Genomic DNA, 17,908 nt, shown 5'->3' on the forward strand with positions numbered 1-17,908 from the left:
ACTCCCAAAAACTGTTGGGTTCATGTTTTAAGTGAGGAAAAAGGCCATGGGCTAGCGAATGCCCTGCCAGGCCATCAACATCCTTGTTAAAAGTGCCGCTTAGAAAGACAGAGTCAGCTGACTGCCCCTAGGCACCAAGATGCATGGGTACATCAAGCTAAGACCTCCAGCAGACCTAGGCTTGGCTACAGACATGGCAGGGAACCCAGAATGCAGCAGGGAAGCAATCCATTTCTGTCCTTCTGGGCACCAGAACCACTGACTCAGTCCTGGGAGTTTTGGGATGTCACCTCTCCCTTATTGTTGGGTACAGAGGACACCAGATTACCACCTCACCAGATTTAATTGCACTTTCAGAGTTACTTAATAAAAAATGATTTCCAGCTAAGATAGGAGCTTTCATTTCATTGTCTCACTCCAGATCTACTGCCTGTGTTTCTCACGTGCATACAGACAGGGTCCTGATCTTTGCCTTGTCCCTAATTCCAAAAAAAATAAATTTTCATGCACCATAAGCTTTTCTCTTCCCAGTTCCCTGTTCTAACTCACTGTTCAGGTAATGGTACAGGACCACCACAGAATCGGAAGCCAGAGATCATGAGGTAAGAACTGTAACAGTTAAAAGGTATTTACACACCCAGACCCAAAAGTGTCTGGGTGCTACAAAAAAGACTTTAATGTAAACATCTATTACTGTAAGATGCTTTTAACAATTGACCACCTGTCTCCTGGATGCTGAACTAGTAAAGGAAGCAGGTGCTTTAAAATAATCTGTCTCTGATAAAACTTAACATGATCCATTTGGACAGGCCGGATCTACCAACATATAATAATAATGATTCTTTTCTCTCTAAGCTTTTTTCTGTGTCACCAACATCTTGTCAGACAAAAGGTTCCCAGCCACAGCCAAGGGGGATACATGTCTCCAGAGCAAACGGATGGCAGACAGCATCCCACAACGCCTGTCTACCTCGGAAGGCTCCCCTTCCCCATTCTCCCAAGAGCCAACCGACGTCCAATAGTCAGCTGGAAGCAACTTTTGAGAGAAACGACGCCCCTATTCCCATCTACCTGCTCTTTTTTAATAATAAGCAAAAGTTTTGGATGTAAGGATTATGTCCTTAATTATGTCACCAGCCTGCAACAGCGTCCCAGTCTAAAGAGTGGGCATGCTTTCTCTGTGTCCTCTCTTTCCGAATTCTCTCCTTCCATATTCTCTCCCCTCCATGGTTCTCTCTCTCTCTCTCTCTCTCTCTCTCTCTCTCTCTCTCTCTCTCTCTCTCTCTCTCTGTGTGTGTGTGTGTGTGTGTCCCCTTCTCTCCCAATAAAGCTCTAGAAAGGTAACCATGGCTCATGACTCTTCTGTCACCGATACATCCAGCGCTCTCCTCCATTGGCATGGCCGCCACCGCTTAACCAACAACCAAAGCTTTTAAAAAATTTTTAGGTGTTTGGAAATCTTTTTCCTCAAGATTTATTGAGGTATAATTGGCAAATTAAAAGCATACAATATTTAAGTTGAAACAACACAGGTATAAAGAAAAGACTTTTGTAAACATATGGAATGAAAAATGCTGTCTTAGTCAGGTTAACATACCCACCAATCCTTAATGTATCTATAGACAATGTTTTTAAATTATCAACCCTCAGGAGGCAGAGGCAGGCAGATCTCTGTAAGTTCCAGGTAGGCCTGGTCTACATATTCAGTTCCAGGCCATTAAAAGCTACATAGTGAAACCTTGTCTCAAAAAAAACAAAACAAAACAAAAAAACAGAAAAGAACAAGAAAGAAAGACTTAAAGTCATTACATCACATACAAAGCTCTCAAAAGCCTCTGGAACAAAAGCAGTTTTCTCTAAGCCCAATTTCTTCCTCACATCGGCAATGGATGGGAGATGGTGTGGCCAAGCATGGCCACACCAAGGTTGGTGAATATATAGAAGCCCTGCAAAGAGCATCTCTGGAAAGAGTCGTCTACATTCTGTGCTAAAATCAACCCATGCTTCATCATGGGTGGGACCCAGTCATCCTTAAACTGGCCATTTCTTACCTCCATCAAATGCTCCTTCCTTGTGGCTTTTACATAGATCAATGCTCCCTTCCCCACGCCTTCCTGTTGACCTTGGTAATGGTGGGTTCTTGGCATGAAATTGAGTGCGGCTCTAGTCTTTTAGGGCCATACCAGGACTGCTCATCATTGCTCTACGTTCAGTGATGGGCATGCAGGCTTTAATAATCATCAGTCTACACAGTTAATGAATGTCCTTTAATATGATGGTTAGTTGTGCCTTTGGTCTTGAGACAGGATCTTCCGATGTAACCAAGGCTGCCCTGAACCTCCTGATTCTCCCACCTCAGTCTCCTATATGATGAGAGCACAGGTGTGTACCACCATACTCAGCAAGGGTGAAAAGTATTAGGAAATTAGGTATTACAGGTATTATTTTAAGGTGTGTTAACTTGGCTTCTGTCGCATTTGTTTAACTCTGTGAAGCTGTGTTGCTTCCCTGTCTAAAACCCCTGATGCACTAATCATGAGCTGAACGGCCAATAGAGAGCAGGCAAAGGGCTAGGTGGGGCTGGGAGCCAGACAGAATACATGGAAGGAGAAATCTGTGAGAAAGGAAGAAAGAGCAACAGAGATCAAAGAGAGGCAGATGCTAGGGACCAGCCACTCAACCACACGGCCAGCCACTGAATAAGAGTGAAAGTAAGATTTACAGAAGTAAGAAGAAAGGTAAAAGTCCAGAGGCAAAAGGTAGATGGGAATAAATTACAGTTAAGAAAAGCTGGCAAAGACGTTGTTGACAGTCCATGAGAGGCTTTACCCTCTCTGAGAAGTGGATGGGAGGAGGGGTGGGGAGAGGTAGGGGGGAGCTTGGGGAGGAGAGAGAGTGGGAACTGTGCTTGGTAAGAAAAATGAAAAAAAAAACATTAAAAAAAAGTAAAAGAAAAGCTGGCAGGAAACAAGCCAAGCTAAGGCTGGGTATGTATAATTAAGAATAAACCTCTGTGTGTGACTTATTTGGGAGCTGAGTGTTGGTCCCCTCCCCCAAAGAGCAAAAACAACTAAGTACAATTAGGTATTTAGAACTGCCAGTAGCCCTCGGCTGCATGCTTCACTTCTGAATGACAGGAGAGAAGGGCAGTATCCATTTCCAGAAGACAGTCAAGCGTTTGGACTGAGGGTGTCTCTCCTTCACAGCATTAATCACTTTCATGTCCTCTTCATCCAGGAGCCAACTGAACATCTGAAGAATGGTGAGGCAGGGCAGTCGGGACACACACTGACCCAGAGCCTTGACAGTGGTGGCCTGAACTTGGATGGATTCTGGGAGATGCCTGGAAATGTTGAGCATTTGCAAGTTTGGCAGGTTGTCCAGGGCTTGAAAGAAATGTCTGTACCCTTCCTCTGTAATCTTGTGATTCAATGAAAGATCTAAGTTCTCAAGTTTCTGGAAACCTCCACTGGTTGCTCCCTTGGCTGGAAAACAAAAACATTTATGAAAAGAATATCCTGAGGACTTCAGTGATGGTGACAAGTTATTGGTACCACTCCCACACCCACCGTGACGAAAGTGGGAAATGCTCAACATGACATTTTAAGAGACCATTCTTTGAAAGCACCATACTGCTGCTTGGTTGATAGGGAACCACCTGGCCAAAGCACAAGCAGTTTGGCGGAAGCAGAGGTCAGGGAGTTGAGTTCACAGAGCTTTGGCTGCCATGGCAATGTGGACTTCTCTTCTGGTCTCACAGAAGGACATATGTGAAGGAAAGTTACAGTAGAAGAAACTGAGAAATTGTGGCAACAGCGTCTCCATTTTTGAAGATTAAGGAAGGTGGCAGTCCTAACAGCTTGTCCTCTCACTGGCTACCACAGTGTCTTCCACCTAAAGCCCAGAAGGGACTCCCTGGTTACTGAGAGCTGGGGCTCTGAAGGAAATGGAGCCAATGCATTGTTGCTTTTCATTAAAATCAGTAGCTGCCCCTTAAGCAACTGCTGTCCTGATTGACAATTGCAACTCCACAGCTACCAGTAGCCATGTGGCAGCAATGGCCACAGCCAGGCAGGATTTCTGTCCCCTCAGGCACCAGCTCTATCACTGCTGCTGAAGGGAACTTTATCTAGATCTCTATCCCTCTATAGAACTCAAAGGACTGGAAGGTCGAGGTGAAATTCTGCTCGCTCAGAGAGGCTGAAGAGCAAGTAGCTAATCTTCTCTCCTAGTTTGCAGCTCCTCAAAAGACAGCATAGCATGTCCTTCAGCTCAACCCCCACTTAAGAATCCTAGCTACACATGGTTCTGCCTTATCACTCCACGTCAGTTAGTTGTAACCTCCTGATCCCAGGTTAATTTTATTTAATAAACAAATGTAACATGTCTTTGTATCTTAAACAAATATTCCACAGAATAAATGATTGTAATACATCTTGAATTATTATTCCATAACATTTCCCCTTTTTGTCTAAACAAAAAGAAAAGGTTTTGACTTAAACAGAGTCTTACTATATATGATATAAACAATTATCATGGATTATATTCACAATGTCCAGTTCATTTGTGTCTGGCAAATTTAAAGAAAATACTCCATTATCTACCCTATCTTAGTGAATCCAAAGTTTTATACCCAATTTATTTTCTATAATAACTAAGGAAAACTATACCTCTAATTATTTAGTCTTTAACTCCCTCCAGGACCACAGAAGGAGTTAATATTACCTAATAACAGGGACATTTGGTGCCTGGACAGTCACCTAAAGTTCTTCTGCAACATTAGGGCATCCATCTTCAGATGACAGGCTTAGAATATCTGGCAGACTTCTATGAAGCAAGAATTTTGAAGGACTATCCTGTCTTATTTTGTCAAAGGTCAGTAGTCACTTTCTTGTAGGCCCGGCATGTCTAATTTATACAGCATACTGTCAGCAGTCAAGGCAAAGCAGTTTCTTGCCCAAATGGCTAGCCTTGCCACACTGAAAGCAAACTCCATATGGAGGTTCTTTGATGTCCATCATCCTTTTATGAAGTAAATTGGTACTGCCAGAGCAGATGTGTCTCAATGTCATGAAAAACCTTAGGTTACCAAAATATTTTGGGGTGGTTTTCAAGATAGGATTTTTCTGTGTAATAGCCCCTAGCTGTCCTAGAACTCACTCTGTAGACCACACTGGCCTTGAACTCACAGAGATCCACTTGCCTCTACCTCTCAAGTGCTGGGATTAAAGGCGTGCACCACTGCTGCCTCACTAACGAAATATTTTAAATGCCATATTCTATGGGTTTTTGAAGTGTTTGAAACCATTCATATATCGAAATATATCTACTTAACCTTGAAAACAAACCTAATGTTGCTACAAGTCTGATTATTTTGGAATAATTACTAATCTCATTTCTTAATTATCCATTGTATTTTTAAGTGAGCTGAATAAGTACAAACCCCAAGGAAGGGTAGAAACACACATTCAGTATAACAAATTAACTTTAAATTCATATCAATATTCCAATATATCACTGTCAAGTTTCAGAAAGTCTCCTTTGATCAAACCTGATCCATATTAACTTGGAACAAGCCCACAGCCTCTTGTTTCCTATGGAAACTAAAGCAAAACCCCTTCTCCAAAGTGTTTTGACTTCCATTTAACAAATATATTTTTTATCTCCATTGTAAAGTTAAGGCATTCTTAAAATATCTAGCCTGGTTAATGCAGCAGTCCTTTCAATGCCTTGACTCTTAGCAGCTGTCGTTTGCTTATTAACAATCAAAAAAATTCAAAAGCCACACAATACTATATAGGCTCCAGACTCCCTGTGGATTTCCAATGTTAGGTGGCTTTTTTTTCTATTACTCTCTCTCTCTCTTTTTTTTTTAAAGATTTATTTATTTACTATATATACAGAAGAGGGCGCCAGATCTCATTACAGATGGTTGTGAGCCACCATGTGGGTGCTGGGAATTGAACTCAGGACCTCTGGAAGAGCAGTCAGAGCTCTTAACCTCTGAGCTATCTCTCCAGCCCCCCTATTACTCTCTCTTTAAAGACTATTATTTTTTAAATTATTCACTTTTTATGACTTTACCCTTTTTCTTTTTCTTAAACCTATGCACATTAGAAAACACACTGGAACTTGTTTAGAGGGTTTTCTCCCATTTGGACCTCTTTTACTGCATGTCTTTTGGCCTTTTTTTTTTTTTTTTTTTGACAGTATGAGCAAATGTCAAGCTGCTAAGCTACATCTGGGTCCTCCGTGAGGCTCTGCTGGCTTCTCGGTTCGTGGGAGCCAAGCCTAGAGCTCACAGCCCAGTTGGAGGTTCATATGACCAGGAACTGCATTCAACCCCGCAACTCTGGAATGGCAGTGCCTTGCACTGTGGCAGGTGTTTTGTGTAGTTTTTAGTTTTTATTTAGCATGAAAAAAAAAAAAGCTGTCTAAATCTCTGCTGTACAGCACAACTTCTTAAGGGAGACATTTCTTTCTTTCTCTCTTTTTTTTTGTTCTTTTCTTTTCAAGCTTTCTCAGTCCTTATGGATATTTAAGCCCCACGTTGGGCACCAAAATGTTGATTGTTTTTACTCTTTACTCTTGGCTCTCTGGAAGCCCGCCACCACCCAGCTCCCAAATGAGTCACACAGATGCTTATTCTTACTTATGAATGTATGGGCTTAGCTTTACTCATTTCTAGACAGCTGGCCTGTTGCTCCTTCAGTGGCTGGCTGGCATCTGCCAGACTCTGCCCTTCTTCTCCTGTCTCTCCCTTAGATTTCTCACCCGGCTCTATCCTGCCTTGCCATAAGCCAAAGCAGCTATTTATCAACCAATGAGAGTGACACATATTCACAGCCTACAGAAAATATCCCACAGCATTTCCCCTTTTCTGTCTAATCAAGAAGGAAGGTTTTAACTTTAACATGGTAAAATTATACATACCAAAAGAGTTATCATGCAAGAATCAGTTATAATATCCAGTCTATTTGTATTTGGCAAAATTAAAGAAAATACTCTATCATCCATCCTATTTTTTGTGAGTCTAAACCTTCATATATAATTTATCTTTTATCATAACTAAGGAAAACTATAATTACCTAGTCTTCAACTCTATCAAAGACCCAAGAAGGATATAATATTACCCGAGAAAACAGGAAGTGCATTGCAAGCAACTTCCAAAACTCTTAAAATGGCAGAGACATCTGGCTGCCTGGACAATCACCCAGTGTTCCTCTGCAACGTTGGGGCATCCATCTTCAGCCTACAGGTCTAGAGTCTCTGGCAGACATTTTAGTGAAACAGGAAATTTGAAGGACTGTCCCGCCTATACTGGCAAAGTTTGTCAGTTGCTTTCCTCTGTGCCCTGCAGAATGTCTGGCATTTTCCTCTGTGAAGCAGGAACCTGAAGGACCATCCCACCTTGTTTTGGCAAAGTTTAGTGATCACTTTCCTATGGGTCCTGCATGTCCAGTTTATACAACATACTGTCAAGCAGTTCAGGAAAGAGCAATTTTTTGCCCAAATGGCTAGCCTTGCCACATTGAACTCAAACTCTGTAAGGAGTTTCTTTGATGCCCATCATCCTCTTTAAAACAATTGGTGTTGCCATGAGCAAATGTGTCTCACCACCAAAAAAAGTCTAAGTTCTTAAAACATTTTAAATGCCATATTCTAAAGGTCTTTGAAGTGTTTGAAGATTACCTATGTAACTGAACTATATCTTGTATACCTAAAAAACCTAACTAATATAGCTATGTTTGACTATTATAGATGACTATTAATCTATATTTCTTAATTATGTATTACAACTCTAAACTAGTGACATAAATGTAATATCTGAAACAAGAGTAGAAAAATAAATAAAGTATAACAAAATTGACTTTAAATTCATGTCCATAAACCAAAATCCATACCATCCATTGTAAAATATTTTGAAATGAACAACTGTTTTTTGGATTAAAGTACATCCAATAATCCACCTTTTTAAATCATAATAATCTACCCTTTTCCCCCATCATCTCTATAGCATATCCCCACTTCTTCCTTAGAAAGAGATTGACTTTGACCATTAACCATTTACAGTTAACCTCTTAATAGCAAACAAACATCCATAAACAATACTTTGTGATTTGGGGCATGGTTCTCTAGACTATTTCCTGCTGATTGGTGGTGCTGGTAATCTTATAGGGATCCTGAGAAATTTTGAGATAATGGCCAAGTCCTGGGAAGACCAGCTGTACCCTTTGTTGATAGATATTACCTGTCAAGATTCAGAACCTGTCAGCCAGGTGGTGGTGGTGCATAGCTTTAATCCCAGCACTCGGGAGGCAGAGGCAGGTGGATCTCTGTGAGTTCGAGGTCAGCCTGGGCTACAGAGTGAGTTCCAGGAAAGGCCACAGAGCTACACAGAGAAACCCTGTTTAAAAACCAAAAAAAGGCCGGGCAGTGGTGGCGCACGCCTTTAATCCCAGCACTCGGGAGGCAGAGCCAGGCGGATCTTTGTGAGTTCGAGGCCAGCCTGGTCTACCAATGAGTTCCAGGAAAGGCGCTAAGCTACACAGAGAAACCCTGTCTCGAAAAACCAAAAAAAAAACAAAAAGATTCAGGAGGTCTCCTCTGATCACACGTGATCAATATCATTAATGAAGAAATCCATAGCCTCTCATCTCCTGTAGGAACAAAACTTGAAAGCGTTTTTTATTTCTATTTGAAAAATATATTTATTTTGACTTCTCTTTTAAAGTTAAGGCATTCTTAAAATATCAATGCTAGATTGTTACAGAAGTCCTTTCAATTCCATGTCTTTTAGCAGCTATTGTACCTTTTTCTTTCAAGTGCTGGTCAATCTGAAAGCTATTCCTCAACTAAAGCTTTGGGTTTTCCTACCTACAAGAATCATCAGAGTGCCTAACTATAAGGGATTGATAAGACCTACCAGAGCCAGAACATGAAGCAACCTCTGTTGAGGGTGAAAACAACACTGTGGAGAGGTTTGATCCTTTGTTATTTAATTGTTTGTATTCAAAGTGTCATGTTACCCAGCCTAGCCTTCAACTAGGAAATCTCGAACTCTTGAACCTATCGAGTGTTGAATTACAGGCATGTGACACATCTAACCCAAAACACACTTAATCAGTCCATGTGAGGTAACTCAGAAATTTCACCCTAGAAATTACTAAACATGGACAGTGTGTGAGAAAGTTCTTAGAAGCACTTCATAGATACCAACTACTAGAAACAACTCAAGTACCCATTGAATGGACACAGAGTGCAGATCGGTCAAATAATGGAATGACACACAGCAGTGAAATCAATCACTCTGGTCACATGTGTTACTAGGAATATGAAGCACACACACATTTTTAGACAAAACAGTGCCTATTGCACAGGACCCCCTTCCATGAGGAATCTGTGGCAAATGACCCTATGGTAAAGAAAGCAGTGCAGTGGTCATCTGTGGAGGAAGAGGAGGGCACGGTTGCAGAATGCACACAGGTCTGCATCCTCATCTGGTTGACTCTACACTTACAAGGATAACAAAATTTTCAGCACCGTGAACAGGAACATTGATCCAGTTCTATGTTTCAGCTTGTTGCACATTTGTTTACATATTGTCAGTATTCAATTGACTAACAGAGGATCTGCCAGGTACATGGAGAACCAAGTATCAGAACACAGATTAGTGGTCCATGGTGCAGGGGTAGAACACTGATCTAGTGTGTGTTAGGGGCACCGAGTTCAATTTCCAGTACTGGGGAAACAAACCACAGGTGGATGGCTTCTATATTCCCACTAAAACAAAGAGGCTGTTGACCTTCCCAGTCAGAACAGGATGAACCTATCTGCAGAAGAACACGAGATGAAACAGTGTGGTGGTGGAAATGAGGAACGTTTTGGAAGACTTTGCCATTCTAGACATTCCCAGCAGACAGCTCCAATGAAGCCACTGCTTCCACACAGGGGGAAACCCGTTCCCTGAGGGGAACTCACCGATTTCCATCACACTGTCGTCATCCAAAGTCTCCTTAAAGGCAAGAACTCGGAGACACCGAAGCTGCAGACATTGCCGGACAATCAGTTTGGCCACGTGGTGAATCCCGTCCCCAGTGGGAAGGAGCAGTTCCTCCAGGTTCCTGAGAGAACCCAGAGCCTGGGCTGTGGGAGACACCACAAAGCCATCCTCAGTAGTAGTCCCGGCATGAGCGAGCAGCTGATGACCTAGACCTTCTGCAGTCTAGGAGGCCCCACCTAGCAGAGGCCCTCCTCGTCACTGTCCTCTCCAAGGAAAGGAGAAGGGGTCAGCACACAGCTGCTCCCTGCTGTTCTCTGCAGCTGGCTCCCCCATCTTCCCCCACCTGACTCTTCACACAGGTCCATCTGTCTGTCCATTTCTGCTCTCTCTTCTAAAGCAGGGCCTCCACTGCAGGTCACTCTCCTAAATGCACAGACTTTGGCCCCCTCCCTCGCCATCCCGCCTCCTGCCGTCACTCTAAGGACATCCACCGGCCTCATTAAAGCCTTGTCCACTGCCCTGACAGCCTTCCACCCCTCATCCAATCTTCCATAGCATGATACTCTGTAGATCACAGGATGACTAAGTCTCGACTTCTGCGGCCTCACAGAAACTAATTAGAAAGACTTTCTGGCATGAGGCAATATTCCAGGTTTATCTTTGACTTTCCCTTCTTAGTTCTGAAATAAAATATTTCTTGTGACATTGACATCATGATGGGGAAATGTATAGACGGCCACCCAAACTAGTGGAAACCCATGAACTGTGGACCAATAGCTGAGGAGCCCCCATGGGACTGGACTAGACCTCTGGATAGGTAAGACAGTTGTTTAGCTTGAACTGTTTGGAGGGCCCTCCAGGCAGGGGAATTGGGACCTGTCCCTGGTGCATGAGTGAGCTTTTTGGAGCCTAGTGCCTAAAGTGTGACACCTTGGCCAGTCTTGGTGCAGGAGGTAGGGGCTTGGACCTGCCTCCACTTAATGTACCAGGCTCTGCTGACTCCCCATGGGAGACCTTGACTTGGAGGAGGTGTGTATGGGGAGAAGGTTGGGAGGTGGAAAGAGGGAGGAGGGGGCATCTGTGGTTGGTATGCAAAATGAATATAAATTTTCTTAATAAAGAAAAAATATTTCGCCGGGCATTGGTGGCGCACGCCTTTAATCCCAGCACTCGGGAGGCAGAGCCAGGCGGATCTCTGTGAGTTCGAGGCCAGCCTGGGCTACCAAGTGAGCTCTAGGAAAGGCACAAAGCTACACAGAGAAACCCTGTCTCGAAAAACCAAAAAAAAAAAAAAAAAAAAAAAATATTTCTTCACAGTCCTTGGTTTCTTTAGGAAAGGTAGTATTTAGAAATCAAGTCTAAATTTGGGCAGTTGGCTTAGTGATAAAGGGCTTATCTAGCATGCTGGATACCAAGGCACCACACACACACACACACACACACACACACACACACACACACACACACACACACACACACTGAACCTTATTTGGGCCTCGTTGCTCATCTGAAAGCAAAGTAAGGGGCATTTCCAGCAGCTCCACTTGGCAGTCTTGAGTCAGAGTCTCAGCCTGTCGTCCAGAATGGCTAGAACTCATAATTCTCCCTCATCATCTCAGTGCTGGGACCACAGGCATTTGTTACCACTCTCGGCTTCTAGGTGATCATTCTTGAATAGGTTACATAAGACACCTACCCACTGAAAGAAATCACACTAGGTCTGTGTACCGAAAACTCTTCCAAGGCTTTAAAAGGAATGAACCTCTGAGCACTTGTGTGCTCATTACTGCAACCATGATTTCCAGCCTCTCAGGAGACTGCGCTGAGGAACGTGTGTCTGTATGACTGCAGATAAAGAAGACTGGAAATGTATTTATTACCCTGTATGTTCATGGGTCAGAGCAGATGAGAAGGCTCGGGTGGTAAAGGCATCCGCAGGCACGCCTGACAACCTGAGTTTGATCCCAGGAGTCCACATTATGGTGAGAGAGAACGACTCCCAGCGCTGTTCTCTGACTTCACGCACATGCCACTCACAGCTCCACACATACACAGGTGGTAAATGCACAAAAATATGAATAAAACTTGTGAGTCCACAATAATATTTTTAACGTGATTTTCTCTCTCTTTCTGACATTTATTTTGCTGACCAAATCGCTGTTATGAGCGGAGGCTCATAAGCAAAGCTTCTCAAGTTTACTCTGTCACAACTTACATACACTAATTTATTTCAAAGGAAAATTTGTGGGACTGAAAAGGTAGCTCAGTGGTTGAGATCACTAGTTACTTTTGCAGAAGTCTCAGGAAGAGTTAGTGCCCGGCACCCACATGGTGGCTGACAACCATCCGATCCAGTGAATCCAAAACCTTCTTCTGACTTCTGTGGCCACCAAGAACATATGTGGAGCACAGACATATATGCAGGCAACACTCATGCACATAAGACAAGAATAAACATTTTAAAGTTTATTTAATTATCTTTAAAAGGAGGACACACATTCATGAGACGGGGACAGTTCTCAGACTGGGCACAGGAAGCTGTGGTTGCCTTCTGATTGGGTGTGCTACAGCCTGGGGTGTGGCCTTTCCCTGGAGTTATAGTGTTTGCTTAATTTTAAATAGAAGTTTTCGTATGTATTTTGAAACCTTTGAAACAAAAGGGACATTGCATGTTTGGAGTGGGTGCCAGACTATGAAGTTCCACAGTGACCAAATTCTCTCCTAAGAAGTCAGTGAATCTGAAAACATTGCATTTAATGAGATCAAGTGTGAGGATGTGTGGAAGCAACAGTGATGGCATCTGGGGGTGATATTGAGCATCACTATGGTGTCCTCCTAAGGACCAGCATAGCTGGTACAGCTGACCCTCTGTATGGGCACATTCCACCAACCACAGGTTCAGTTTTTAAAAAGTGTGTCTGTGCCAAACAGACATTTCCCCCTCACCATTATTCCCAGAACAACACAGTGTAACACTTGTTGATATAGCATTTACATTGCTTTAGGCATTGTAAGCAATTAAGAGATGGCTTATGGAAGATGTGTAGGGACACGGGCAAACACTGCACCATTTTATATCATGGAGTGGAGGATCTTCTAGTGTTTACATCAGCAGAGGTCCTGGACCCAGCTGCCATGGATGTCAAGGGACAACTGTACACAGCTTGCTTTCTTGTAGGTTCATTGAAGAGGATGAGGAGGAGGAGGGAGAGGATAAAGAATACATTAAGAAACTCTGTTTATAAACTTACCAAACTTTTCTGATGTTTCCTTATCTGGAAACTGTTGGCGCCCAAGTTTCAATATCTTCAAAGCCACAAAATTTGGCAAAATGGTGACTAGAAAAGGGAAAATGAAATATAGTTAGTTCAGATACATTCCTGTGACACAGAGGAATACCATTGAAGTAAGAGTGTTTCAAAAGTGATGAAAAGTGATATAATAATCAGATTGAATTACTATGACTAAGTAGAGGAAACAATTCTGAAAATGAAATGGTTATGTGGTAGACACAGATGCACTTCATTGTTGAGAAAGACTCACTGAAGTCAGGTGCTGTCACAGTTTCTGTGACATCAGCAGACTTTTAATTCTAGAGTATTTAATGACTTTTTACACAGGAGCATCTGAAGTCACAGTTGTAAGCTTATAGTTCTTACCAAATGGCATGGCTTCAAAGCATCGTCCAGAAAACTCAATCTCTCTGAGTTTCTTGCAGGAAGCAAGCACAGTCATGAGAGACTCACAGTTCGAAAAGAAATCACATTTCAGGTAGAAAACTTGAAGATTTGGAGAGTTCTGGATCAATTTAACTGGAAAAGATGAACGACATTCAGAAATTCAAGAAGATTACAAATTACTATCCAGACTGGCCTCTCAGTCCATAATCTCCAGCCACACCATTAAACAGACAGTGATGCAGTGATCTAGTGCTCAGGCCATGTTGGGCGTGTGCTCAGCTTCTGCCACTGACTGGTGAGCAGAAGACTTGGGGCAGGTTCCTGACCCTCTCTGGATCAGTTTTCTCTTCTCCATATTTCACCTTCAGCATCAGCACCCTGATATCTCTGTGTTTGCACACTGCCCTGACGCAGCAGGAGTTCTGTACAGAGTCACATAAAAGAGTATCGAGGACTATGGGGGTCCAGCCCCTCTATAGTCCCCTCCCAGGGTCCGGGAAGAATCTTCAACCAGCTGATAATTAATCTTTGATGAAAAGAATCCATGTACACGAAACTCCTTAGTCCATACACTTTATTATTCTGTGTCAGTTTTCTCTGTACAAGGTTCTATTCTCTTTTAGCTCCTTCTTGCCTGATTTCTCTCTGTATTCATCTACTGCTCCCTCTAAGTTCTTTCTTAATTCTCTTATCTTAATTCTGCCTTATCTAGGTCCTTTTCATCTCGTTCTTACCCTGCTAGTACTTCCACATCTGACTCTTCCTCATCTTCCATCTTGTCCACACAGTCTCTCTGATCAAAATCCTCCTTATCCCTCTCTGTTCTCTGTCTCTAAGTTCTCTCAGTTGTCTACATACCTCCTATGTCTCCCAGGAATCCAGTTATAAACCCAAGCAATAGTAATCCCCTGATCTAGCAAGGTCACCAGGATTGAATTCTATGGGGTCATAAAGGCAGGTAAGAATTTTTCTCAGGCAATGACCACCGGGCTTTCTTTTACAATCCAAAATGGGAGTGGTAAAAGAGGAGGTCAACAGAGTACTAATAACCGGTTAATGTATGAAAAGGTGGGTCTATGTGCTCAGTCTACATTCTGAGACGTGGTTAGGTACGAAGTTAGGGGTCTATAAAGTTAGTAAAGCTGTAAGAAAGGAGGGTCCTAGCTAAATTGTGTAAAGCTATTACTTAAAATCCACCTGACCTAGGTGGTGTCTCCTTGTGGAATTTACCTTAAATCAGGAGACTAGCATGTGAACTGTTATTACTGTCAATCCTTGAAAGAGGTTAAGGGAGTTATCTGATTCCAGTACTGAAAGGGGAGAACCAGATGGGCTGGGGGGAAGGAAAAGCCTTTCCCCAGGTTATTCTCCAAATACCTTAAATGTATATGTCCAAAGAGTGATCAGTCCATGCCGTTAGCACTTCTAAGGGCAAATCAATTGGGAAAACTATGAAGGCACACATGATTTTCATAACAGAAGACAGCTGATATGTAACAAGCCAAGTAACACCAAAAGCTCCTTCGAATTTGGCTTCCTCTGAAGGAATTCCTTGATCCCTTCAGGTAGTGACTTTGCCATAACTAGCTGCATTCTTATTTTTTTTTTAAAAGATTTTCTATTTATTTATTTATTATGTATATAGTGTTCTGCCTGCATATATGCCTGCAGGCCAGAAGAGGGCGCCAGATCTCATAGGTGATTGTGAGCCACCATGCGGTTGCTGGGAATTGAACTCAAGACCTCTGAAAGACCAGTCAGTGCTCTTAACCTCTGAGCCATCTCTCCAGCCCCAACTGTGTTCTTATGATAGATTCCTGCAGCCCTCAGCAGAAGAAGGGACAACTCTGAAGTACAACTTTAAGAATACGTGACCTTATTTATTTTGTCTATGTTTATATGGTATGTGTGGAGGTCATCCTTGGCCATAGGACACATGCAAAGGTCAGGGCAAAAGTGGGTGAATTGTTTCCTTCTACCATACTGATCTGTGGGACAGAGGTCATCAAGCTTGGCAGGAAGTACCTTTACCTGCTGATCCATCTCCACAACCTGCAAAATGTTTGTTTGTTTCTTTTGTTTCTTTTCAGACAGGGTCTCATATTGTATCTCAGGCTGGCCTGGAAATAGCTACATTTCTGGAGCTAAGCTGGCTTGATGTTGTGACAATCCTCCTGCCTCAGCCTCCCAAATTCTGGGATTACAGACATGAACCACCATGCCCCGCTCTGGTCCCCTTTTCACATTTCCTTAGTCCTTAGTGTTCAGGGTTTAACAAATTAAGGATCTGACGGGGCCTGAGTCATTTTGCTAAATGACATGTTCTAGAAAGATGTCTGCACAGCTGTCCATCAACAGGAGGCTGGGATGGAGAGAAGTGGAGGAAAGGTCCAGGTTGCCCCCAGTCAGATTTCCTCCCTCAGCAGGCAGATCTGCAAGTGCCACTAAAACAACATCAAAAGGAAAGAACTCCACAAACTGCCTTGGAGAGAAGTGTGCTGGGAGTTTAAACCTCAGGCCCTGGAGTCACACCTTCTCTTTTGAAGATACGTTTTCTTAGCTGGATAAACCTGAGCAATCACTGACCTCAGTTTCCCCAGTTGAGAATCAGCAATAATCATTGTGTCTTCTCTCATACAATGGTCTGAAGAGTGAGTTAATATTTGTACAGAGCTCAGAATAGTTCCAGTAATGTTAGAGACTCGGGGTTACAAATAAATGTCTGCCCTCTTAATGAGGAAGAACGCTGTTCCAATACCTTCCCTTGGACACAGTTCACACTGTCAGGTCTTTAATGAGGAAGAGCCCTGTCCCTACAGCTTCCCATGGACACAGTTCATGCTCTCAGGCCCACAGAAAATTTTAACTAATGATGATTTTATGATTCTAACAATTATTAGCCAAGTAACTTTCCCAGCTGAAATATGATCTGGGAAATCCAAGCATCATTCTTACCCAGTTTGGAGAGGTCAGACTCTGTGGAAGTTTGGATGGATAACTTCTCCATGTGGTGGAGGTTTGCAAAATCCCCAGGGATGATCAAAAGCACATCTGGAATGCCATCTAGTCTCACAGACAATTCTTTCAGGCTTGAGAACTTGTCCAAGTTAGCGAAGAGTTGATCTGGGAAGCAGCACATAGTTTCCATCACTCATGCGTCCCAGGCGGAAATTCTCAAGTGTGCTGTGATTTTTAGATATATTCATAACGAAGCATCTCAGAGACTCTAACATCTGTTTAGGAAGCACATCCATGAAGAACGTGCTGTCTGCAGCATCTGGTGGTCACTGAGCACAGGGGAAGCTCCGTGGTGCTCTCCAGACTCACAGAACAAATAAGACAGCTCCCCAACAACCACAGCGTGGGAACAACTGGTTTTGTACATGCAAAAGGACACAGTTAGACTTCAACGTAAATAAAAATGTAACTCGGCACCTCTCTACCAAAGCAGATCTGGCATGTCCTTTTCCAAGGTCTAGTACCAGGTAAGTCTGACATCTTCCCCTCCATTCATCCATCCCCAGCCCACTAGTTCTAGCCTAGATTCCAATCCAGCTCATGGGCCTAGTCTAGCCACCCCTGTCTGTGCCACTGCCAAGATCTAGGATTGGCCCCTGACCCACTCTGCCTCCCTCCTGCCCCTAACCTTCAGGCCACTCACACAACACATCTAACCTCTCTACCCAGCCAGGTCCTACACAACCTTCTCCAGGGTCTAGCTGGGTGAGTTTGCCTAATGCTCCCCTCATCATACCCACCCAACCCTCACATATACCCCTCAACTCCAATATTGAACCAGAAGGAAGATCTTTCACACCAGCCCAGTGCCCTGGGTCCACCTGAGCCATATCCAACCTCAGGCTCAAACCAACCCACACATCCTCTCTTTTGCCCAATCTGCTCTATTTATATCTGACACAGAATTATCAAAAAAGTCTCATCACAAAAATAGGAACACTACGAAAGGTCAAGGCAGTAATTCCCCCACAACACACACCCCACAAATCTATTAGTCCTGTAGAAATGTCTGTCAACGAGATTGACCTGCATGAACCTCAGGTCACAGAAGTGAAAAGAACAACCAGGCACTTGACCAAAGAAGTTTATGGAGAATGTAAAGAGTTTTAAAGATGACAGAAAGAAACAGCTCCATGAAAATCAGGAGAAAGAGCTTAAGAAGGAATGCTTGAGTGTTGCCCAAGAACACACAAACCTAAGACTAACA

The 17,908-nt window shown here is 43.1% G+C and overlaps 1 protein-coding gene across 5 annotated transcripts in view; it reads right to left on the minus strand.

Annotated features, from left to right (window-relative positions):
* Positions 1–1,440: 1,440 nt before the first annotated feature.
* The window catches only part of LOC102921243 (baculoviral IAP repeat-containing protein 1a-like), a 47,994-nt gene continuing 31,526 nt past the window's right edge, over positions 1,441–17,908 (minus strand). For all 5 annotated transcript variants that reach the window (XM_076552125.1, XM_076552127.1, XM_076552126.1 and 2 more), the window contains 5 exons: positions 16,639–16,806; positions 13,663–13,815; positions 13,255–13,341; positions 9,982–10,146; positions 1,441–3,485 (listed from right to left, as the gene is read on the minus strand). In XM_076552125.1, coding sequence (XP_076408240.1) covers positions 3,121–3,485; positions 9,982–10,146; positions 13,255–13,341; positions 13,663–13,815; positions 16,639–16,806 — 938 coding nt within the window. In that variant the 3' untranslated portion in view covers positions 1,441–3,120. The remainder of the gene's footprint in view (positions 3,486–9,981; positions 10,147–13,254; positions 13,342–13,662; positions 13,816–16,638; positions 16,807–17,908) is intronic.

Source organism: Peromyscus maniculatus, chromosome 15, assembly GCF_049852395.1.
Source record: "Peromyscus maniculatus bairdii isolate BWxNUB_F1_BW_parent chromosome 15, HU_Pman_BW_mat_3.1, whole genome shotgun sequence".
NCBI lineage: Eukaryota > Metazoa > Chordata > Mammalia > Rodentia > Cricetidae > Peromyscus > Peromyscus maniculatus.